The sequence below is a fragment of the Panthera tigris genome, chromosome F3, assembly GCF_018350195.1.
Source record: "Panthera tigris isolate Pti1 chromosome F3, P.tigris_Pti1_mat1.1, whole genome shotgun sequence".
Lineage (NCBI taxonomy): Eukaryota > Metazoa > Chordata > Mammalia > Carnivora > Felidae > Panthera > Panthera tigris.
The window spans coordinates 36,124,992-36,151,570 of NC_056678.1; the positions used below are offsets into that span (position 1 = coordinate 36,124,992).

Consider the following 26,579-nt stretch of genomic DNA (forward strand, 5'->3'; position numbering starts at 1 on the left):
GGTATTAAAATGAGGACAGATGACCTACACTTGGTCGCTTTCTGAAACAGCTGACCTCCTGGCCAGAAAGAAGATAAGAAAGGGCTTTATTTTTCCTGCTCAGTGGTCCATGTCTGAATGCTTCAAACTTAGAAAATTAGGAACCGCAAGAAGGAAGTTGCACAGCTATTATTTTGCTCAGATAAATATCAAGTGTTGACTTTAAAGTATTAATGTGAAAACATTAGTTATCTCACACCACCCTCTGCGAACTTTGATATTTACTGAAAGTATTTCACTGCACTGGCTTCCCGGCAGTGCACTGAAATTCGAAGTTTGCATATAACCACAAATGAAAGCGGGATTTGGAGTTATACCACCATTGCAGGACCATTTCTAAATATATGTGATTGGGCTAACCTAGCATGCTGCTTTTAATTAATGCCATTCTAATCTTATGGATTTCTACTGTTGAGGGGCAAGGTAAGTTGAAAACATGAAAACAGATCTAAATATTTTGTTCTTGTCTCAAATGTGTGTGTGTGTGTGTGTGTGTGTGCGTGCATGTGTGTGTGTGTGTGTGTGTATGTTTTAAAATGAATAATTATGTAAGAACATTTTGAATAAAGGATCATATTTGAATCTATTTCATCAATATTTTCTAATATGAAATTAAGAAAAAAAATCAAATGAAATGAATCTTCTCTGTTCTCGAAGCTCCAAAGTGTGAATAGCTACCAAAGACAACATTTGGGGAAGAATTCTATGATGAAAAAGCTGCATGTAATGAAGTTGAAAAGGTCACGTATCAGTGTAATTCTCCATAAACTCTGCAATGCCACTGACTAGAGAAAGCATCCCCAGAAAAATTGGACACCTTCAAAATGTTTGCATTTTCACAGATTTGTTAATTTAAGATTTGAATATCATTAAATCAGGAACTTCCTTTTTCGATCTAATTATCATCAATAAAGAAAAATCTTTTTTAGTAAAACAGTACAGTATATCCTAATTTTTGTGTGTAATAAACTGGTGAAATGTCCATGAGTTCTTTGCTTTTTCTGAGCTCTTTAGCAAATTTGAAAGTGAAAGGAAATCGTGCATCGTTTTTTATTAAAACTATAAGCCACATCTTAAAATATGTTGAAAGCTGTCTCATCTTATTTCACGCTGAAATAAAAACCATCATATCCGAATAACTGCAAACGAAACCTCTAACAATGCCCAGGACAGCTGATTAGACCGTGTGTGGAAGTGGAGTTTCAATCCTGTGTCTTGTTTGATTTCCAGCAGGCCTTTCTTTTGCTATTTTGTTGCTTGCTAAATTTTGCATACAATGGAAGCTCTCCCTTCCAAGTACTAACCAGGCCCGACCCTGCTTAGCTTCCGAGATCAGACAAGATCGGGCGCGTTCAGGGTGGTATGGCCGTAGACTACAATGGAAGTTCTTTGGGGAAGTTTCTCTTTAGTCCTCACATAAGAGAAAAATAGGAACAGTAAAAATGCTTTACTTTGAAGATGCACCTTCATGGGGTGCCTGGGTGACTCAGTTGGGTAAGCGTCCATCTTTTGATCTTGGCTCAGGTCATGATCTCACAGTTCATGGGATCAAGCCCTGAGTCCAGCTCTGCCCTGACAGCATGGCGTCTACTTGGGATTCTCTAGGTCCTGTCTCCCTGTCTCTCTCTCTCTTTCAAAAATAAATAAACATAAAAAAGAGATCCACCTTCATAAAAGTTATAAAACCCTATTTCTATGGATTTGAAACTTTTATTTGTTACTACATTTAGCATTGAGATGTACTCACAGGAGAACAGTTAGCTGATGGGGGTAAAAGTACTTTTTCTCCAATAGCAGTCTTAGTCGCTTTCCAATAGCAGTCTTAGTCGCTTAGTCTCAACTAAAAATACCAAATTCCCTGTGCACCTGGGTGGCTCAGTTGTCTGACTTAGGCCTAGGTCATGATCTCCCGGTTCATGGGTTCTAGGCCAACATCGGGCTTTCTGCTGTCAGCATGGAGTCCACTTGGGATCCTCTGTCCCCCTTTTCTCTCCCCCCTCTCCTGCTTATGCTCTCTCAAAAATAAACATTACAAATAATAACAAAAAATTTTGAAAATACGAATTCTCTGTTTAGACTATGCAGCAGCCTCTGCATATATATATATATATACACATATGTACATATATATGTATATGTGTATACATGTATATGTGTATACATGTATATGTACATATATATGTACATGAGTATATATATACATATATACATATGTATGTACATGTGTATATATATATACAGTTTATATACATATAAAACTGTGTGTCTGGTATATATTGTTTTAAACATCTGTTAGATACGGCATTAAGAGGGGATTTCTAAATGGGGAAAAAGCAGAGGAAAATAAGTATAAAATGTGAGACTAACATGTAGAATTTTTACAACCCGTAACCCAGAAAAAGATCTTCATCTTCAGTCTAGTCTTCCAGAGAACCTTCAGGGAAGCTCTATCCCAAAGCTGTGTAGATGTTAAATGACCTGTCAGTTTGTATTGCATTTACATTTAGGTGCCTGTTGAGAAACTGGCCCCAAAGCAAAGGCAGCATATCAAGGTAACACTTTTATAAAAACTCTGCATGCTTTCAATAGTGAAATATTTACCGAGCAATATATTATGCTGCAGGCTGCGGTAAAGCTCCAAAGAAAATGAACGCTCCGTGCCTGTCTACACCTTCCAGTGTGCTCAGAGGAAAGCAAAACACGCAAATAAGTAAACAGAGAGCAAAACTATGTGTGTGTGTGTGTATGTATGTGTATATATATATATATGCAATATATATATGTGATATATGTATGTATATATATAAGGGAGTGTATTTCATAGGAAACATCATAAGCTTTTATCCGAAAGCTTAAGCAAGAGATATTATCTCCTACTTTTGGCGACTGGATAAGGGAGGCCTGCCAGAAGAAGTTAACTTTCAGAGCTAGCACATCGCTGTGTGCACAAAGAGTATTTTCTTAATGTAGAATGAGCGTTGAAGGGTAGGTAGAATAGGCACAATTGGAAGATGAAAGTGAAGTCACTCTGGATGGCAAAGTATATGTAGGTAGAAATGCATGGAAATCAAATGCTGTAATTTGAGGGGAGGGCAAAGCAGATCTGAAAAAGAATTCTGGAAGGTACGGATGTCAGTGTTATGTGGCAGGGTGGGGGTGTCTCTTCCTCCATATCTTTTCCCAAACTACCAGAGAATGACAAATGTCAAATTGTAAACCGTCAGATAAGAAACTCCAGGTTTTGCAGGCTAAAGGCCACAAGCATCACCCGTGTGAAATATCGCGTGACAGGGAAAGTCACCCCTAGATAAATGCCAGAAGGGAATTTTCCCAATTAACTGGTTTGGGAGCAGAATTTCTGGAAGTTGTTTCCTTTTTTTGCGTAAGGGGAAAACAAAACCGCTTCATCCTCAAGCACCAGGGAAAACCAGAGGACACAGAGGCTTCAGGCAGAGATTCCCCCGGGTATCATCAGCTTAGAGAAAGGAATGGATGGATGAGCCCCCAGACCACTAGCACCTTGTGGGGACAGGTCACAACTGCTGCTGACCCCCCCCCCCCTGCCGTGTTCCTAAACCGTGGGGGATTTGCTTCTAGAAGTTACTGCAAAAGAGATTTTATTCCCCCTGACTCCAAAACATAAACTGCATTGACAATGGCCTTTTCAAATACTCTTGTACTCTTAAGTAGGGATCATTTTTTGTTCTCAACTAATTAGTACACTGGAAGGCACATAAGGTAAAGGAATTTGAGCCAGAAGAAAGAAAAAAAATCAATGAGATGATTAAAATATGACTTAATGATTCACCGATGTAGGTTAATTCTTCAGTTTTGTTTTCTTTTTCCCAGTGGGACATTGTGATTTTCCAAGAATCAACCATGGAATTCTTTATGATGACAAGAAAGATGCGCCCTTTTCCTCAGTTCCTGTTGGGAAAACTTTTTATTATTCTTGTGAATATAGCTTTGCGTCTCCTTCAAAATCCTTTTGGAATCGCATAACATGCAGGGAGGAAGGATGGTCGCCAACACCCAGGTGCCTCAGTGAGTAAATGCCCTGATCAGTAGATGCGAATGTGTCATTCAGTCAATAGAGAAGATATTCCGGAAGGGATGTCGGGCTCTTGGGGCTCTTGGTGGACAATCACGGGGATCAGGACTAGAGAAGCCAGCAAAGATAAGAAATGTAGCCCTTTCTTGAAAAGCCTTTTATGAAAACCAAATGAAGAATAAATGTGTGAACTTCCTTGTATTACCTAGAAGTGCTTTACACATTTTAATTTTAAAAACTGATGATTTATATGTTGAACTACTAATATGCAGTTCCTAATATTTCGTATCAGCCTGGTCATACTTTTCCTTTAAAACAAGTCTTTCTAGGGGCGCCTGGGTGGCTCAGTTGTTTAAGTGTCCGACTTCAGCTTAGGTCATGATCCCACGGTTCATGGGTTCGAGCCCTGCATCGAGCTCTGTGCTGACAGCTCAGAGCCTGGAGCCTGCTTCAGATTCTGTGTCTCCCTCTCTCTCTGCCCCTCCCCCACCCACACTCTGTCTCTCTCTATCAAAAAAAATGAATAAACATTAAAAAAAATTTTAAAACAAGTCTTTCTACATACTCATTCTGTTTTGAAACTTACTATTTGCAACAATTTGAAACTTACTATTCCTGCAATGCAAAGATTGCATAAGTGTAAATATTTTCACTTTTATATTTTCCATAAATCCCTTCTTTTGTTCTTACAATGATATCTTTCAATGAACGTGAAGAGCAGACTCTGGAGAGAATAGATAATATTAAGCAAAGAACAATGGGAGGCAGAACATATGAACCAACAAAGGAGACAGTAATGGTCTTTCTCCTTCTATAAGAAACATTTAGGAAAATTGAGAGAGAAATGGGTATATTAAAATCTTGTTTTGTACCTGGAAAAGTGTATAAAAATAAAATATTTTTAAATAAAAACCACAGAACAAAATGAAATGTTAATTTACTTCCAAATATGGAATATATGACTATATTTCATATAGTAAACATCATATATATAGTAGTATGATCTAAATTCTTTTGAAATTTTGTTTTTATATGTGATTTCAGTTTTGAGAGTTTGACATTCTTTTTAAAACATTGCAAAACACAAATTTAGTTTGCTCTTTTTTTTTTTTTTAACACTTCCACCTTGTACATTAAACAATTTTTGGTCCTTAGGACTGTGTTTCTTTCCTTTTGTGGAAAATGGTCATTCTGCATCTTCAGGACAAACACATTTGGAAGGGGACACTGTACAAATTGTCTGTGACATCGGCTACAGCCTTCCCGGTAATACTGACATCATTACATGTTTGGAAGATGGATGGTCTTCTCCCCCCAAATGCAGTTCCACCAGTAAGTAAAATACTGTCGTTTCACATCCTGACATGTGATGCGATTTTTTAAAAGAAATATATCCAAAGAATAAATAATAAATAAATAAAATAAATATATCTATTGTCAGAAGCTAAATGTAGGTTTCACCTTTTGCTTTTATCATTATGCATTTGTTTTTCAGTTCCAACTGTGTCGGATAGATGTACAGATAGCAAAGTTTGCCTGCCTACACAAATATAATGTATGCAGTCGGTAAAGTTATTAGACAACACAAACACTTTGAAGGCTGTAACTTTAGGTTAAAGTAACACCCTTTAATTGTTTCCATGAAAATTATCACATTAGTTGAAAATGAACTTAATTTAAAACTCGAGTATTAAGCTGAAGAGAGTATTTAAGTGAAAATATGTCCAATACTAGTTAAAAATGTCCTATGACTAAGATAGATTTTTATAGTTATTTTCTGTGTGTATACTAAACTCCTATGCTGAATTCAATAAACTGTCAGTTTTTATGTTTAAACTATTTTGTACCTGTAAGCGTTAGGTTTATTTACGAGTGGCTTGGAATTTGGGAAACAATTCCTTTGGAAACTATAATATGACGGGACCTCCCAGATTTGGGCGAACGCTTGTAATTCTTCATCTTTAAGAGTCCCTGGCAATCACTCTTAAGCCAGCTCATGGAATTCTATCCTGTCTGCACAGCTTAGTACACAACCAAAGACTCAAGAACACTCTTAAAACGTCTCTGGCTCTTTCTCATCATAACACGCTCTCTCTGTTACTCTGCCCTGTAAATTCTAGCCACCACGGTCTCCGAAACTGTGATCTTGCTCTTCCCGCTGGACTCTGTATAGCTTCTCCTTCCCTGCCACACAGTCTGGAAAGTGCCACCAGAAAGCTGAAACAACCACGGATCAAACTTTGGGGTTTGGGTGGTTTTTTGTCCCCCTTTTCTTGATTATCACGGACTCGCACCAGCCAGTTTCCAGTTTTTTAGAGAGAGGTTTTATACAGTTTTCTAATGTTTTCCCAGTTGGAGGCTATGCTGACGCCAGCTACTCCATCTTATCAGGAAATGAAGTCTTCTGATTGGCTTTTTTTTTTTTAATGTGATTCTGCAACTTCAATATTTAAATTCTTCTAGAAAATAGAGTCTTTTTAAAGCGGCTTGAATTACAATACTCACTCGGTTACGTATTGTAAGCTAGGCCACGACCTCTTTCAATTATGAGGGGCTTGCACATGACTAATATTTGCAAAAAAATAACAAAAGAACACATTTATTGACTTCCTACCTGAAGTGTCCAGTGGTTGAACAGGGCTCATAATTTAGAAGGCTTCAGTTATGGTATAAATATTTCATTGTTATCTCATCTCGAGTACCAGCTCTCTTCCTTTTTGTGAGATGATGGCAATCATCAGCCCAGCAATTGTATTTTAGAAGCCTGACAACTCAATTTGACAACTCAACTCAGTAGTAACCCACTCAAGCTGGTTGCTGTGTACGTTTTGTGAGACTCCGTTAGCCTTTGAAAAATTCTGTGTATCCAAGGTGGGGTGTTGGATCAAGAACACCATGGAGAAAGTCAGGGGCAGCTGGGTGGCTCAGTTGGTTAAGCAACTGACTTTGGCTCAGGTCACGATACCACCATTTGTGCTGTCAGCACAGAGCCTGCTTCGGATCCTCTGTTCCCCTCTCCGTCTCCCTCAAAAAATAAATAAACATGAAAAAAAAAAAAGAGAGAGAGAGAACACCGTGGAGAGTCAACAATGTTTCAGAACAACTGGACTCCAGCATGGGTTCTGAGAAAAATTACCTCTGGGTCCATGAGTAAATGATTACCTATTTGAGCTGAGATTACTGATCTACAAAGTGAGTGTGCTGAACTATCTAGGTAACAATGATTAATGATTTTTCTTTAAATCCCTAAATTATTTCCACCATGGTGGAAGCTCTTATTTTCTACCAACTATGTTAATTTATTGACAAATATTTAGTGAGGAATGGCTTTTAAAAAGAATTAGACCCTGATTTTTTGTGGTCCTGTGAAGGATGATGAAGAATGTCTTTCAGCTTAGAAGATGGTTGTAATAAACCTAATAATCTGAAAAAAATAAATAAATAAAAAGAATTAGAGTAGCAAGGGGAAAAATAAAGAATGGATAATGAAATGGTGGAAAGAAACACAAAAAGATGAAAAAATAGATAAGAGGAATGCAGGAAAAGAATAGAGAAAAATAAATATCTAGAACAAGAGTTCTAAACTTTTTCTGGAGCATGCACACTTTTTGTTTCCCCAAAGAAGCTGTGGAAATGCTGATAAAATCATTAATCGTTTCGTAAATCAATCATGAGATGCATGTGCATTTAAATTTGGTATCCAATGTTACTAACATTGTAAATCATATGCTTTAAAGATATATTGGCTTTACTCTTAATGCTACAGTCTTAAAAAGGTTTTGTTTTTGTTTTTGTTTTTTTGTTTGCTTTTGTTTTTTGTTTTTTTGAGAGAGAGAGAGAATGAAAGAAAGAGAGGGAGCATGTACGCACATGCGAAAGGGGTAGGGGCAGAGGGAGACAGAATCTTAAGCAGGCACCATGCCCAGCACAGAGCCAGATGAGGGGCTTAATCTCACAACTGAGAGATCATAACCTGGGCTGAAATCAAGAGTCGGTTGCTTAACTGTGCCACCCAGGCGCCCTCACTAATATTTTCTTAAATATAACAAGTACATTTTCAGGGAAGTCTGTCTTATATCAAACTCCTTTCAAGTACCACCATGATTTTCTTACAGGAGCAAACTGTGATTTTATTTTCCTAGCATAGCAAGGTCTCCACCAGGACAGGTAGTCAACACAAAACAATATTAGCCTGTGTTCCAATATAGGTGTCTGCATACAGTTGCTTAAGTTGTATAAATGATATCCCCTAAAGTTGTATAGATCAAAATATGTACAAAACCTTATTGCAGTCCTGATACAATAAACCATCTATTTATATCTATCTATCTACCTACCTATCATCTATCATCATCATCTATCTACCTCTATTATCTATCTGCCTATTTACGTATGTTACCATATACATACATATCTACATATATATAATATAGAGAGAGACATTGATTTCTCTCTTACAGTGACTTTTATAGGTTCAGGCAAACAAAAATTATTTTATGAATTGTTTCTAATATACATATCAATGTTACCAAGTAGTAAATTCACATTAACAGGATTACATTTAAGATTTTCTATACTTTGTTGCATCCTCTTTTTACTGTAGTTTATTATATTACTTGATAAAACAAATTGTTGATGCTTGTTTTTATCATCAGATCCCAATATTATGTTTGAACAGTTTTGTTTTGGCCGTTTTTGAATTTTAACTGTACATAAACGTCTCAGAAGTATGCTATAAGCTTTAAACATTATGCTTTAATTCTCAGTTATTAAAGATGGAGAGAGCACTGTATCTGCTCTACCAGCCACTCATATACTTCTTTTTTATTTTTTGATACACGACTATGTATAATTAAAAAATGTATTTGGGAAAAAACCTTTCAAAAATGAATAAGGTCTAAAATTCTGAAGTTTCTGCTATTGTAGTGAAAGTCCTATAGGCTTCAGGGATCAAAATGATTTTTAGCGTGGCTACCTCACTCTAGGTCAGAGGTCATTTGCGGACATATGTGATAATACACTTATAGGCTACAGTTCAGCTGATAAAGGCAAACTTTAAAGCTAATTTATTTAACAGAACTCCCAGAAATTGGTGCTTCAGTGTGTCATTCTATAAGGTTCCTGTGGCTGCTGTAACAAATTGGCACACACATGATGGCTTAAACAACACAGGTCTGTTCTCTTTCAGTTCTGGAGGCTAGGACATCCAAAATCAGTTTCTCTAGGTTAAATCCAAAGTGTAGGCCGGGCTGATTCCTTCCGGTGCTCTAGCAAGGAAACTGTTTACATACTTTTTCCAGCTGCCAGAGGCCCCTTGGTTTGGGGCCCCTTCCTCCCCCATCAAAGCCAGCAGTTTGGCTCCTTTAAATAGTTTTCTCCCTGTTCCTCTCCTTTTGTGGTCACATCATTTTCTGCCTGACTTCGACTTTTCTTGCATGCCTTTTGTAAGGATCACTCTGATCAAATCAGTCACACCTGGATAATCCAGGATAATCTCCCCATCTCCAGAGCCTTAACTTGACCACATTGGCAAAAATTCTTTTGCCATGTGAGGTAACATTCACAGGTTCTGCGGATTAGAACGTGGACATCTTTGAGGGGGTATTATTTAGCCCACCACAGTCATTTACAGTAAAAACAAGGAGCATATCGATTCATGGAACACTACTACTGAAAACTAAAGGAATGAACAGTCTGCCTAAAAACCTCTGACCTCACGTGAGTTATACATGGACTCCTTTTTGTACTCTCATTGCACCGTTTCCATATCCCAATCCTCTAGAGCCAATTGTTTTACTATCTATTATTTCCTATTTGGTTTTCCAGTTACGAATTCAGTGCCATTTTTGGTCTGATGCAGGACCTGGTCTGATACTCCCAAGTTAAATGAATTCTGCCTACTAGTAACCCCAAACCAGTGTGAAGCCTAATGCAGGGGTCTGATTTATTGGAAATCACCCATAACACTTTGTAGGAAATTATTAGATTACTGAATTGGATTTCTCTTGGGCATGCCAAAACTCTACTGACAAGAATTCTTTGCTCTCGTTTTTTTTTTAAAAAACAATACATCTATTTATAATCTACCTTACTGTATATAAAACTTAATATACTTTACATTGTTTCCTAGAATGTTTTATTTGAGGATTTATGGCTAATTCATTTTTATTTTATTTTATTTTTTTATTTTAGAGGGAGAGAGAGCATGAACGGGGGAGAGAGACAGAGGGAGAAAGAGAGAAAATCTTAAGCAGACTCTATGTTCAGTGTGGAGCCCTATGTGGGTCTCAATCCCACAGCCCTGGGATCATGACCTGAGAAATCAAGAGTTCGGTGCTCAACCAACTGAGTCACCCAGGCGCCCACAGTTATTTTTAATAAATGAAAATTGTGCACTGAAAGAATAATTCTAGGTTGTAGTTTCCCTGGCATAACCCTTATTTTTTTTCTCCTAATGGCCATATTTATTAACTTATCATGACAGTATTTACTAAACAAACACTGATATTTTCAGTGTGGTTATTTTCATAAAAATATTTAAAATCAGATATTGTAGTTGACAGTGGTTTTTGTCTGAATCAGAATATGCTTATCCATTTTTATAAAAATTTATTTATTTTTTTGCTTAGAGAAAAAAATATATATATTAAAAATTTCTTCATGGTCCCTGGGTGGCTCAGTTGGCTACGCATCTGACTTTTGTTCTTGGGTCAGGTCATGATCTCATGGTTCTGGAGTTTGAGCCCCACGTTGGGTTCTGTGCTAATGGTGGAGTGCTTGTTTGGGATTCTCTCTCTCCCTCTCCCTCTGCCCCTCCCCGACTCATGCTCTCTCTTTTGCTCTCTTTCTCTCTCTCGCTCTTAAAATAAATAAGTAAACTTAGAAAATAAAAACAGATTGGAAGCAGCATAGATTTCATGGTATGTAGTGAATATGACTGGTGTCATTTGCCCAAATGCTATCGTAAGTACTTTTTTATCCAGGAAATAGAAGCAATTCTGAATATATTTCTTTTCACTAGACTCTTTTGAAAGATATTTCCTAATGGACAATAATCTAAATTTAAGGTGTCTCCATATAGCTTTAAAAGACCAACATTAAATGTTGATATAATAACAGATCTTTGAAAAGCACTTAGCCCATCCAAAATAAGATTGTTTATATGCCATGTACATTATAATATTTATGACCAAAATTAAAGCTATTTTCAAGGTACCTTGAATTAAAACTGCCTCATAATTCAAAACTAAGCAAACATTACCAAATTTATAGTTGGTTATACATGCTGCAGTCACTTTAGATACTTTATTCCTTGACTTTCATCCTCTTCCGTGTCATTGGATTATTACTCATAGTTTATAGCCAGAGACTTGGTGTTTTTGTTTATTTTAGAGCAGTTTTGGGTTTCATGACAAAATTGAGGGGGAGGTATAGAGATTTCTCTATACTACTTGTGCCACACATGCAAGATAATCTGTCCCATTTTCAACTTGACAGGCCAGGGTGCTATTGACAATTGACACATCACAATTACCCAAAGTCCATAGCTTACATTATAGTTCATTCTTGGTGTTACACAAAGTCTTTGATTCAAATGCAGCCCAGAATGCCTCAGGTCATGCCAAATCATGTGCCTTTTAAATATGGTTGTACATTTTTTCCCATATGTATTAGTTTTCTACTGCTGCTGTAACAAATTACCATAAACCTAATTACTTAAAACAATACAGACTTATTATCTTACATTTCTAGAGGTGAAAAGTCCTGAAATCAAGATACTGAATCATGTTTCCTTCCGGAAGTCCGAGGAAAGGATCGATCTCTTTGCCTTTTACAGCTTCTAGAAGCCCTTTGCATTTCTTGGCTCATGGCCCTTCGTCATATCACTTCAACCTCTGCTTCTGTTGTCATATTGCCTACTTTGATTCTGACACCTCTGCTCCCTTTTGTAAGAATCCTTGTGATTACATTGGGTCCACTACCACCCAGATAATTCAAAATAAGCTCTCCATCTCAAGTCCTTTAATTTAATCATTTCTGTAAAGTCTGTTTTTCCAAGGAAAGGTAACATATTTGCAGGTTTCAGGGATTAGGACGTGGACATTTTGGGGAGGCCATTATTCTGTCTACAACACTCTGTGATAATTACACTTAAATAAAGCAGCTAGAAAATCCTACATCAGCCAAGATAAATTATTTTCAATAGCTTTTTTTTTTTTTTTTGCAATTGGATAAGAAAGGGAATGTAAACAACCAGTAAGTAAAGAACTGTCATGCAAAATTATTGGAATAAAACACAGAGATGCATGGGTACAAATTTTACTAAAGCTGAGTGAGTCACATTCCAGGGGGTTTGTACAAACTGTTATTAAACTATTAAATTGCCGGTAACAATGTATAAAACTGGCTAGTTTAAATAGTATTTCTGAGATTTAATTAGAAAATATTTCATCATATTTTTGTGCTTGATTTGAGAGTATTTGTCTTGAATGTCATTTGTATTTTTACATGTGAATTTCAATATCTAATTTTATAAATGAACCACGAATACAGATTAGAAGAGAAAAATACACATACATATTCATATATATATCCATTTTTACCTGAACCAGAAGGCATTCATAATGCATTGGTATTTAGAAAGTTATTATAGATGTGGTTTAGGAAGATATTAGAGATGTGGTTGGGTATAATGGAAAGATTCAGAACACCTAGAAGCAACTTAACCATGTTGCTTAGCCATTTTTTTGAAAAAGTCCATATACTACATACATTTATTATGGTCCTGAGGAGATTGTCATACAAAATTTTACTTTGCTGTTCAAAATGTTAATTTCTTAAAAGGGGCTTACACATATTTATTGGGTGTAAATAATTAGCTTATTTTTTGAAGGTAAGAATATAAGCATCTCTGCGTATGAAGTCCCCCTAATCTTATTTTTGTATTGCACATGTTAAATTTAATTTCACAATGATTATTTCACACATATTTATTTACTTTTATTTTTTTTAGATACAGAATGTCTTGTTCCATTTTTAGAAGCTAACATACATGTTTATCCAAAACAAGAAAAATACACACCTGGAGATGTGTTGCAATTTTCCTGCAGACAAGGACTTGTAAGAGTTGGACCAGATTCAGTTCAATGCTATCATTTTGGATGGTCACCTAATTTTCCAACATGTAAAGGTCAATATTTATTTTAGAGCTGATGAAACAACTTATAAAATTTTATATTAATGTCTATGTATTTTATCGGATCTTATATCTATAATCTGACAAACTGCAAAAAAATGGCAAAAGTAGTATTTTAATTGAGAAGAAGGAGGGATGCTGGGTCATAGATTAGTTATGTTTCCTTTATCAAGGGGTAGTTCTACCTCTGTGCTTTGAAACATGGAATGGAGTTTTATAGATCAAAATATAGTCACCGGGACTGAGAAATGTTAGGGATTTTTCCCCAAACTCAATTTAAAAAAAGAATACTTTAAAAAATATTGTGTGGGCCTTGTTATATTTTATTAAGTAAGTAAGAAGTAATCAAATAAATATATGGATTATTCAATATAAAAGAATTATGATTTTTTTACTTGCTTCAGATGATATTACTTTTTCAAAATTTTTGATAGTTATTTTATATATTTAAAGGTATTAATTAATAAAAACTATAATGGCATATGTATATCATATCACATATTTGACAACTACTTACTTTTATATGATATCCAGATCATTGAACTACTTTAAAATCTTCAAGGGTACAATTAATATCTTGGTTATAATAACCTGCACAATATGGGGGGTAGGCGCAATCAGGATATTTGCATATAGAAAGAAGATAAGATTGCCCTAAAAATTGTTAACTTAAAGAAATGCAATAAGATGTTTTGTATATGCTGGTCAGTGTTCTTATTTCTTAGGTATTCTGAAGAATTTAGAAGTCAAATCTTACTATGTCTGTCATTTACTTTAAATTACTTCACAAAAAAATTAATTGGGCAAAATGTAACATTCATATGTATCTAAGTGATCGGTATATGTGTTCATTGTGCATCTTTCTTTGCTCAGAATTATTTATAGAAAAAGCATCAATATTTGAGAAAAAGAATAGACTTTACACAATACACTATGTACACTGTAAAAAGCAAACCTGAAGAAAATAGGAATGTAGCATAAATGTAATTTAGTTCTAGGTCAACCAAAATAGTAACTCCACGTTTTGCCAGATTTATAAGACTATTTAAGCATTATTTAAACAATTTCTTTATGATAGAGCAAGTACAGTCATGTGGTCAACCCCCTCAACTCCCCAATGGTAAAACAAAACAGATAAGGAAAGAAGAATATGGACACAGTGAAATGGTGGAGTATGATTGCAATCCTGCTTTTCTAATGATGGGACCTAAGAACATACAGTGCATTGATGGAGAATGGACAAATCTGCCTACTTGTTTTGGTAAATAGATGTTAATGTTTAAACACAACAGTTTAAACTTTGCACTTTTCATATACATATATATATGTGTATATGAAATACACATATGTATATATGTATACATATATATATGTATATATACATGTATATATATATATTTACATGTATATATTTGAAATATTTTAAAAGTAAGCAGATCTTTTATTACATTTTCTTAGAACACGTGAAAACATGTGGATATGTACCTCACCTCAAGAATGGCTATGCCCAGCCCTCAGTCCCTCCCTATCGACCTGGTGTTTCTGTGGAACTGCACTGCAGAAATGCATATACAATGGTTGGAAATAATGTAATTACTTGTATGGATGGAATGTGGACTGAACTTCCCAAGTGTGTTGGTGAGAATACATTTCTTAAGTTTGTATTTGATTGTTTATAATTTTTTAAGTCAGTAAATATAGTCACACCAGCACATGCTGGTGCCCATCAGGTATTAAACAGGATATAAGATACTTACTAAGTTGTTTGCTCCTAATTACTTAGGAAAGTGAATTTGTAAAGATTTTCTTTGACCTATGAACACTGTGAAAAATTACTGAGATGCTTAGAGCTCTGTGAACCAGGAGAGTTTGGGACTTCTGCTTCGGGGTAATATCAGATTGCTTTTCCTAGGTATCTACCGCTGGATCCTATCTTCACCATGTGATGGAGCTATGCAAAATGGATTTTCCTTAGCTTCTGGATAAGCCATGTTCTTTTAAATCTCTGTGCCTTTCCTCATTTGTGCCTTTGCTCTCTTCCTGAAATGTCTTTCTCTGCTGTAATCATATGCAAAACTATTCACCTTTTAAGAGTCAACTCAAAATTCACTCACCTCTGTAACCTCTCCTGGTTTATTTTCCAGTAGCCATATGCTCATCTCAAAATTCTAGTAGAAGGATGTAGCCTCTCCACTGTGTTGTCTGTCTGTACATTTATCATTGTCATGTACCTAATAGATACTTGTCTTCCATTTAGATTATAAAGTGCCAGAATATCAGGGCTCATCTGTATGGACCCAGTCTCTAATTCACTGCCTGAGTAATCATTCGCTTAGGTTTGCATAAAGTATTTTATGCAATACTCTATTACTTTATTTGCATAAAGTGTTAAGATTCTGTGTCAGTAACTCATTTCATAATTATTTTTGGTTGTTATCCCACAAGCTCCTCCTCTGGGGCACGGTGCACTTGGTATCAGCTCTCTTTTTTGTCTCACATACCCGCACTCTACCTTCTGTTGGTCTAGACTTTGTCATACACATAGGAAGTCTATATAGACGCTGCTTGACATTTTAATTGAATTAATGTCTCAAAACTTGTCCTCATCTCTCCTCCTCAGCCTAAACGTGTTGTAGTCCCAGAGGGGTTCTAGATGAGAAGGCATAGCCAAGGTACTTTGATTCGATTTTTGGTTAAAGTTGAAAAAAATGGGGAAAAAAAGAATGCTGTAAAACATCTGTGTTACACTATTCACAATTGATATTTTTGACATTATTTGCTTTAAATATTTTGTAATAGAATAAATCATTGAAATGAAAACATGAAAGAAAAACAGAAGTATCCATTATCCCATCATCCTCCCAAGGGAAATTCCAATCAAGTAGAAAGTAGAATTTGTACTTTCCATTCTACTTTTTGATATATATATATATGAGTGTTGGAGGAAATTTTTGTGTTTTTTCCCCTAAGCTTATGCAAAATTATTGTCTACTTGCAAAGTGTTTTTTTCTTCAACATTGTAATTTTACTGTGGTGTAATCTACCTTGAGAATGTACCTTGCTTTATCACTTCATTACCCTATTGGAAATGGAAACTGTTTTTTTTTTTTTTTTTTTTGTCCTGGTATAAAAGACATGCTTCAGTGTTTCCTAAAACATACATCTGCAAGTGGAATTGATGGTATTGGATTGTAGATACTTTTGATTTTACAAGGTACTGCCAGATGTATACGGAGACCTTACTCCTCTTGCCCTCACTTGATATTTTAATATTTTTGAACTGGCACCAAGACGGTGGGTCAAAATCATTTCTCGTATTTAATTTCATTTGTCTGACTGATAGTAATATTGAGTGTAAATTCAAGTATTTGTCGGTAGCTAGATTTTCTCTTACGTGCAGTGAACATTTTTCTTTAACTTTGTGTTTTCTTTCTCCTTTTAAGATTTGGGTTCTGCATTAAATATTCTCATAATTATATTGCAAACCTTTTAAAGTTTTAAAGTTTTTTTTGCTTTATTTTCTCTATGATGCCTTTTTCATTGGAGGGTTTTGTTTAAACTCAATTGTCAATCTTTCTTTTTTCGATTGTTTGCATGTTTGTGTGTATCTTGTTTAGGAATCCCTCATTTTTTAGGTGCATAAATATATTCCCTTTTATTCTAAGGATTAAAATCTCATTACTAAGATTTATTTTTTTAATTTATTTGTTATATTTATGTTGTATTAGAGTACTTTTGTTTGTGTCGATGTGGAAAACTATGTCAATACTAAGTGAATTGTTCTATTTTCTACTAATATTTATTTCCCCCATGCCATTACTAGTACCCTATTTATATCTATTTCTAGATTATCTATTCTGTTCCCTTAACCTGTTTGTCTATTTTTATAGTAATATGGAAAAAATCATTATTATTACAGCAATCTTTTTTACTTATTATAATCATAGCAACTATTCTTTAAAATGCCCGAATCTATCTGTTTTATTTTATTTTTAATTTTTTTAATGTTTATTTTTGAGAAAGAGAGAGAGAGAGAGAGAGTATGAGCAGGGGAAGGGCAGAGAGAGGGGGAGACATAGAATCCGAAGCAGGCTCCAGGCTCCGGGCTGTCAGCACAGAGTCTGATGTGGGGCTCGAACTCACAAACCATAAGATCATGACCTGAGCTGAAGTCAGACGCTCAACTGACTGAGCCACCCATGCGCCCCTCTATCTGTATTTTAAAACTAAATTCTTTGATAATTCTGGTTCAATTTTGTTTGGGATTACATGAAATTTGTAAATTTGGCCAGAATTGCAATTTTATTTATTATTGATTCTTCCTCCCATGAATATAATGCATCAATCTATTTAGTCAGGTCTTATATTAAAATTTATATATAATAATATACATTTCTCATTAAAATTATTTCTAAATAAGCTTTTTCCCTAAGTTCTTTGGGATTCTATTGATAAAATGAGATCTTTTATTAATTTATATATTTGAAGAGTTATACTTTCTATATACAGGATTATATTTTATTTTGAGATCTTTTATTAATTTATATATTTGAAGAGTTATACTTTCTATATACAGGATTATATTTTATTTTGTATATTGGTTTTGTCTCCAGCAATCTTGCTAAATTCCCATATTAGTTCTAATAATGAATTTGGATATTTTATTTTTATAAATAATCACAATTTAATCTCTTTTATTTTATTTCTTTAGTTCATGAAACTATCTCTACATGGTCCAGAAACAACCACCAAAATAACAACCATGTAGCCTGAGTTCTATTTACGTCTGGGATATTTGGATTCTCCTCTTAGAGAAAGAGTTGAAGGCAGGACCTAGGAACTAGGCCTGATTCTTACTCTTCCTGTGCCTCTAAATCTTTTAACTCTATTCCAGATTTTCTGATCAGCTTGTCCATTTTCTTCCGCAGAAGTAGTGAAATCTCTTTCAGGTTTTTCTATCAATCCATCAGGCTGTGTGCCGTGCTCTCTCAACTGCATTCAAGCAGTCTTGGGCTCTCAGCCGTAATGTATAAGTATGTGCAAGTTTTGTCCTGATACCCTCAGCTACTGTTCTCCTTCGTCCTATCTCCAGAAATCTCAAAATATGAAAGCCTTTAATTCTGAGCTTTAAAAACTGGCACTCTCTGTTGCTGTTCTTCAAGATTCTAAAGTGGAAAACCCAGACCCACTCTCTTCCCTCATTTCCTAGACTTTTGGATTATCAACTGACCTACCCACTTCTGGTGATGAAAACTGTCGCTGTTGTGCTTCTTTAAGCCTGGCAGACACCTTGGCCACTGGCAATTCATGATGACCTACAGGGAGGGAATGTTTTCCAGCCCCGAGAGACTGGACTCTGTTATAAAAAGGTGTAAATTGTATGTGCTCATGGTCAACAATTATTATATGAGGGAAATACAGATACCCAATCACTAGCATCACACAGGGGAGATTTAGAACATGGATTAAAAAACACTTGGAAGAAAAGCAGTAGCAGAGCAATTCATGTCTCATTATGCCATCCTTGGACACCCTAAGGAAAGATTCCGTGATGAGCTACATATTTATGGACAAAAGGGAAGAATCGTAACAATAAAAACTATGTAGACAAGCATGTGGCCCATTGTGAATGCATGTTCTAAGGCTCAATAGTGTTGTTATCAGGGGGTTCTTCCTGTGAGCATACTCTGACTTCTTGGGTCAGGGTCTTTACTGAGCTTCTGAAATGTGGGAGTAATTGAACCTCAGGGGAAATCCAGACTTATCTCTCCTAGTACTGTACTTCCCACAGATATGTGGTTATTTAGTGGGAAACAATCAGATACGCATATCTTTTCATGGCCTTTAAAAACTAGGCTGACTCTGGAAAACAGTGTGGAGGTTCCTCAGAAAATTAAAAATAGACCTACCCTATGACCCAGCAATAACACTGCTAGGAATTTACCCAAGGGATACAGGAGTACTGATGCATAGGGGCACTTGTACCCCAATGTTTATAGCAGCACTCTCAACAATAGCCAAATTATGGAAAGAGCCTAAGTGTCCATCAACTGATGAACGGATAAAGACATTGTGGTTTATATACACAATGGAGTACTACGTGGCCATGAGAAAGAACGAAATATGGCCCTTTGTAGCAACGTGGATGGAACTGGAGAGTGTGATGCTAAGTGAAATAAGTCATACAGAGAAAGACAGATACCATATGTTTTCACTCTTATGTGGATCCTGAGAAATTAACAGAAACCCATGGGGAAGGGGAAGGAAAAAAAAAAAAAAAGAGGTTAGAGTGGGAGAGAGCCAAAGCATAAGAGACTGTTAAAAACTGAGAACAAACTGAGGGTTGATGGGGGGTGGGAGGGAGGGGAGGGTGCGTGATGGGTATTGAGGAGGGCACCTTTTGGGATGAGCACTGGGTGTTGTATGGAAACCAGTTTGACAATAAATTTCATATATTGAAAAAAAAAAAAAAAAACTAGGCTGAATGAAGTTTCATAAGGACTGTTCTCCAGTCAAAACCCTGGACCAGACTAATCCGTCTTGCATTCCCATTTCCTAAGCAACTTTGACATATTTTTCTGTCATTCAAAATGGAACACAGCTTTTAATTTTCTTTCTCATTTTTTCAACAGCCAGTATAGCCTACGCAATGAAATTAAGAGTAGTTTTATGTGATATGGCCTAAAGGCATCAAACATGATTTCATTATGCCGCTAATATTTCAGATATTTTACTGAAATAATTGCTAGTTTCTGTTCAATATTCTGCTCATGTATCAATATTTTCCTTTTGAATAGCAACAGACCAACTTAAGAGTTGCAAAATACCAAATTTTTATCGAAGAAAACTGCTAAGTCCGCGTATGCCTGAATATAATCATAATGCCAGAATAAATTACAGATGTTTGGGGAACAGTGCACAGATGCAAATATCCTGCATAAATGGAAACTGGTATCCTGAACCAAACTGCAGAGGTAAGATTTGTTTTAGAGATATTTTTGTAAGAGAAAAAAACCCAGATTTTGTAGAACTTATTTCATCTTTATCAGAAAAGTTGTCTTGTAATTAGCATGTTTTTAAATTAAATTGTTTATTGCGTCACATAAATTTTTAAGTTGATGGTGAAGATAGAAACTACTCACAACACTATTTTCAAATATTATCACTTAAGAGCCCTTGCCTTCTGGTAAAGGTGATGAAGTAAACCCATTTTTACTGTTACAATCTCTTGAATGATAAAAGAAAAAAAAAAAGAACGGTAAAAATAGAACAAAAACTCAATCTTCAATGATGTTGGGAAACAACTAAAACCCAAATGACACACTGTGAAGGTTAAACTAACAGACATGACAAAGTCTGGACCAAAAGTAGAAATTAGTCTGGGAAGAAAAATGATCAAGGAATTATTTTCCTAATATTAAATCTCACATTCCTCAAAGGCTTGTTTTCAAATTATTTAATTTGAGCAACAGGATTATAAATTACAAACAATTATAAAGTGGGCACCATATTAAATTAAAATAAACCAGGCATAGAAAAGATATAATGCTTACAGAGAAATAACAAGATAGAGAAAACAGAGTAGACTTCAGACTTCTCACCAGCAATAATATAAGAAGCCAGGATAAAATGGAGCATTATCTTCAAAGTGCTTAGAAAAAGTAATTGGCAACCAGTGTTTTCCATACCCAAAGCATTTATTGATGATTACAAAATAAATACATGTTTAAACACAGGAGAGATGAAGGGAATTTACCACTCAAAATCATCCTTTGAAATAAATCATATAAAATATATATCGGCAAGATGAAATATTAATTCTTAACAAAAGAATGTGGTGTTATCAGAAATTGTGAGGGTAAAAAGTAAAATATATTAAATTTAAAGAAGTAACAATTTCAAGAAGCTAGGGTAACTATATTTTGTTTAAAACCACTAAAATGTTTTTATTTTTGTTAAATTTCTTTATTCAATATATTTTTATTTTTATGTAAGGAAGTGAAGTATTGCTCTGAGTGTTTCAACCATTTTAAAGCCTTTTCTGTGCCCATGTAATGTTTACATTAATCTGTGATTGTGCATTAAATAATTCTCATAAGTTTCAAATATTAATACCCTATAGATTACTTTTTATAACCACAAAGAAATAATACTTAAAAGTAATAATAATATCTATCTACTTCCTTACCCTTCATTTTGTGAAATAATTCACTTCCAAATAACCTAATAACATAGTGTTTACACTACTAAGAACTATAATTCTCAGAGCATATAGTAAAACCCCTTAGAGGCAACCTAACCAAAATTTAGAGTGAAATGTATAGCCTTAAAATAATAAGTTTGGCTCTAGTATCTATCTATCTATCATCTATCTTTCATCTATTATCTATCTCCCCTAGGCTAGGAAAAGTAAACTCCAGATATTAGGAGGCAAAATAATAAATGTAAAAGAAGATATGAATGAAATAGAATATTTTACTTACAGCTGATCTGGGAAATAACAATAATTTTATAAAGGTTAATGAGCAGACCTAGCTAATCAATTCTACTCTAGTCAAGAAGAATGGTGGGTAGGTCCAAATAAACATTTCTATAAGCCAAAATTAGATGAATATACAAATATAAGAAAAATAATATAAGAATACAGTTTTGAAAATGAAGGAGTTAGAAACATTAATTGAAAAGGGAAATCCCATGAAAAGGGCATTTACAGATCTTAGGAGAATGCTGTTTCTGGAGATTTCCCTTAACCTAGGGTAGTTGTCTTGACAAAGTTCTAGCAATCCTGGATTTCAAGTCCATTTTTCCATTGGAGTTATTTCACTCCCCACAGTTGACTTTTCATGGAAAGCCCTTTTAAGACAACCCACAGCTAGCCTTTACCTGTGGTTTCCATCCTAGCCACTGAGATTTGGAAATGGAAAATATCACCAGTGCAGGCATGCCTTTAGGTGTTACCAGACAGACTACTTCAGTTATTCTCAAATTTCAAGTGTGAGTCAGAAACTGTTCTTTGTACCATTAATTCCCTGGGAAAAGCAGTTGTATAGAAGCTTCCTACTTTCGCTTGGCCTAAGCGGAATGTGATTTTACCCTTCTCTCTCCCATGATATAACATGCAGACAGCACTCTTTAAGGAAACCTTTACTACTGGCTCTTTAAAACTCATCCTTTTAGCCTCTCATGCGTGCAATACCAGTTTAATGGGAGCAGAGCATAATTTATAATCTCTTGGCATGTCTTTAAAAAGTTTTTTATTGGGGTGTCTGGGTGACTCAGTCAATTGAGCATCCCACTCATGATTTCATCTCAGGCCATGATCTCATGGCTTGTGAGACTGAGCCCCACGTCAGGCCCTGTGCTGAAAGCATGGAGCCTGCTTAGGCTTCTCTCTCTCTGCCCCTCCCCTGCTTGCATGCTCTCTCTGTTTCTAAAAAAAAAAAAAAAAAAAAAAAAAAAAAAAGTTTTTTTATCATTTATCATCTCATTTTAAATCTTGGTATAATTGAATTAGGAAGACTAGGCAAAGGAAAGAAGAATATTCTTATTTTAATGCTTTGTGTTGCATATACAAACATGTATGGGTCTCAAAACATCATAGTTCATGAAAAAAGCAAGTTGCCTTACGATATGCTATAGTATAGCCCTTATAAATGCTAAAAAATAAATAAATTCACAGACACGAATTTTTCTTGTTTTCCAGATATAAGTAACATTGTCTTCTTCCTTTTCTTAATAAAAGAAACTAGATCCTGCAGCTATAGTAAAGTTCCTCTTGTGGCCTCACTGGTTTCCTCATTTTTCCTTCTACTTAATCACATATGTGTAATTTCTAGTTTTTATTTTCTCTAAACACATACATGTGAATCCACATTTAATATCCACAAGAGGAACTTTACTATAGCTGTAGAATCTAGTTTCTTTTATTAAGAAAAGGAAGAAGACAATGTTACTTATACCCGTAAAACAAGAAAAATCAAGATAAAGTATGAAATTATAGTTTTTTTTTTAATTTGAGAGAGAGAGAAAGAAAGCATGTGTGAGTGGGCAGAGGGGCCGGGGTGGGGGTGGGGGGTAGAGAGAGAGAGAAAGAGAGAAAGACAGGGAGAGAGAGAGAGAGAGAGAGAGAGAAAAGAGAGGAAGAGAGAGAGAATCTTAATCAGGCTGGATGCTCAACGCAGAGCCCAATGCAGGGCTTGATCCTATGACCCTGGGATCATGACCTGAACCAAAATCAAGAGTGACTGAGCCACCTAAGCACCTCTAAAATTATAGTTTTTTTTTTTTTATTTTAAACAGTCTTATAAGAGAGCTAAGAAACCAACAAATGAAATTCCAGAATATAATATGCCCCTCCAAGGAAAAAAGCAAGTCACATTGCTGCTCTTATCCTTCCTGGAACAGTGAAAGGATGAGAAAGCCACTAGAAACATAAACATAAATAAAATAGCAGAGGTTTTTTGTGTTTTTTTTTTAACACTTATTTACTTTTGAGAGAGAGAGAGAGAGAGAGAGCGCACTAGTGGGAGAGGGGCAGAGAGAGAGAGAGGGAGACAGAATCTGAAGCAGGCTCCAGGCTCTGAGCTGTCAGCACAGAGCCCGTTGCAGGGCTCAAACCCACGAACCGTAAGATCATGACCTGAGCCGAAACTGGACGCTTGACCAACTGAGCGACCCAGGCGCCACAAAATAGCAGAGTTTTAAAAGAAAATTTACAAGTGGTATGAAGGCTAGCACAACTGTTAAAATTTCCAGAGTCCTGAAACAAACAACCAAAACATCTGTCAACCTTTTCCAAGTGCCCTGCTAAAGTCTGATGTTAGGGTTAGAAAACAAAAAGAAAGCATCTGGGAAATCTGTCTCCCTCTGATCCTCAATGTTGAGATGACTTCAGAATGCTCACCTCTCTTTTCCTGGAGTTTCCTTTGGAGTCCTGAGTTCCATTTCCGTGTTATATTTCCTGGTCAGTTCTTCATCTTGGCAGGATCGACACAAAAAATCTTGGGGAAAAGAAAATGGGATTATTGCTTTATTGCTGCTTAAATCCCAGAAGTTTTTTTGTGTAAATATTTTCACCTCCTGACAACCCCCCTTCTCCTTTCCAGTCTACTCATACCCTTAACTCCATTTGGGGAAAAAATGTAGTTTGGGCCAAATGACAAAAACAAGACATCCTGCCGCTCTCATTCCCCATGATGCTTTATGTTTGTCTGAGAGAGCCACTCAAGTGACTCTGGAATAAAACATATCTGCCTATATGGAGAAGCAGCAGCATTAAAAATATTACACCTTAATGGTACTTCATTATTAATCCTATTATCATATCATACACATTAATATCTATTCTGTATTGTTGATTTCACATCAGAACCTAATATGTTTGTGTATTAGATAAGGCGGTATATAATGTACCATTCCTCCATTCCTGGTTGTCAGATTACTGATAGTTTTAATACTAAAAATTCTATAAAATATACAGAACACATTAACAGTGGTATTTAAAATCCCCAAATATTCGATATGAGCTAGATAAAAATCATGAACATTTGATTTATTGCATCAACTTGATTTTCTTAAAGGTTGTACTTATAGATAATAAAATTATATTTCCAGAATGAGGTAGAAAACTGAGGAGGAAGCTTTATTGAAAGCTGAAAGAAGAGTTTAATAACAATTTCGAGAAATGGTGGTAGATGGCAGGTGGAGATTAGGTGAGGATATTATCAAGTGGCAAATATTTGTCACTCAGATTGCCAGACTTATTTTTTTCTTTTTTTATTTTACAGAGAGAGAATGAGAGCAAGCGTGAGTGGGGGAGAGGGACAGAAGGGGAGAGAGAGAGAGAGAAAGAGAATTTTAAGGAGGCTCCACACTCAGTGCAGAGCCCAATGCGGGGCTCAATCCCACGACCCTGCGATCATGACCTGAATCGAAATCAAGAGTTGGACGCTCAACTGACTGAGCCACCCAGGCTCCTGCCAGACTTACTCTTAAGAAACACAACAAAGTCCTTCATTTTACAGACCAGGAATACAAGACCCCAAGAAGTCACTTAGCCAAAATCAAGACTGGAACTCGTTTCTTGGTTCTTATATTAGTGCTGTTTCAACTACACTATATCTATACTAGGTTGAAATTTCTAAAGACAATGTCCATACTTCTGTAAGGAAAGTAAGTTGGACAACTGACGTAATCATGCATAATATTTTTCCTAAAATATAATAGCAATGATATTTGAATATTTAACTTGGTTAGTTGGGATTTGGTTTACATTTTTTAAATTATTATTTATGTTTGAGATTACAGACAATGTCAACCTTCCTATTTCCCTATTTGGGACTTCTAGGAGGTAAACAGCACATGGTTGCTGATTCCCAAGATTGGCATCACACACCTTGATGCTCAGTCAAGAGTCTTGATGAAATTCAACAAGTATTCATCCTTGTGACTTTGTATTTAAATAAAAATATTTGCACACCTGAACAGAAATGAATAAATGACACTACAAAATTCTTCAACAAAGGGGAAATGGGACACCCAAAGTAGGAAAACGTCTACGTAACAGGGCAAACTGCCCCATCTATCTATTGAATGTGTCTTATCTTCTTTTCATGTACTTTTCATAGCTTGTCCTCTGGCCTATGAGCCAGACTTCACCAACAGAAAATGTGCAATAACAGTAATATCAGGCTATTCTTTATCTTCTTTTGCAGAGTTAGTTGAGGCAAAACAGATAATTAAAGACTGACCCTGTTAAAGGTTGACTAGAATAATGATGACACTGGAATGAAATTCTTTTATGCCATATATTTCTTAAACCAATAAACAAATAGGGCAAGTCACATAGAGCATAGAAATATGCATGAGTGGTCCCACCTCTCAGAGAACCCTCTGGGTTTTCACAGAAATAGCTTTTGTTTACAGGATTTGAAGTATAGAATTCTAATGTGCCTTCCTTTCCTTGAAAAAATAAACCCAATGTAAAATTCAGGTTCCAGGTAGTATGTGTGTTTTCGCTGAAATTATACTGATCTTAGGTTCTACTCACATAATTTTGGAAATGTTTACTATAAATTATTAGTATATTTTTAAATGTAGTGAAACCAGGAGAGATAAGCTCACTCTTCTATATTGGTTTTAAAAGAAAGTAGTATAGTGGGAGATAAAAAAATATGTATTAATTTCTTTGTAATAATTTTGAAGGGAAGTACCACTTTAGCAGCTTCTGTCCTGGGGTGGGGGGTGGGGAATGAACTGAAGGAGAACACTGTATGACTCCAGGTCAGGAGGTGG

At 35.5% G+C, this 26,579-nt stretch overlaps 2 protein-coding genes across 3 annotated transcripts in view; one reads left to right on the forward strand and one right to left on the reverse strand.

Moving 5' to 3' along the window:
* Nucleotides 1–404: 404 nt before the first annotated feature.
* CFHR5 (complement factor H related 5) overlaps nt 405–26,579 on the forward strand; it is a 31,143-nt gene continuing 4,968 nt past the window's right edge. The window contains exons 1-7 of one of the 2 annotated variants that reach the window (XM_015543868.2): nt 405–462; nt 3,889–4,083; nt 5,246–5,422; nt 13,104–13,280; nt 14,365–14,547; nt 14,745–14,924; nt 20,084–20,260. In XM_015543868.2, coding sequence (XP_015399354.1) covers nt 405–462; nt 3,889–4,083; nt 5,246–5,422; nt 13,104–13,280; nt 14,365–14,547; nt 14,745–14,924; nt 20,084–20,260 — 1,147 coding nt within the window. The remainder of the gene's footprint in view (nt 463–3,888; nt 4,084–5,245; nt 5,423–13,103; nt 13,281–14,364; nt 14,548–14,744; nt 14,925–20,083; nt 20,261–26,579) is intronic. The other variant, XM_042975930.1, reaches the window with a different exon arrangement.
* Nucleotides 24,217–26,579, reverse strand: part of F13B (coagulation factor XIII B chain) — a 57,611-nt gene continuing 55,248 nt past the window's right edge. Inside the window, exon 12 of the mRNA XM_042975929.1 lies at nt 24,217–24,286. Within this exon, the coding sequence (XP_042831863.1) occupies nt 24,259–24,286 (28 nt within the window). The 3' untranslated portion in view covers nt 24,217–24,258. The remainder of the gene's footprint in view (nt 24,287–26,579) is intronic.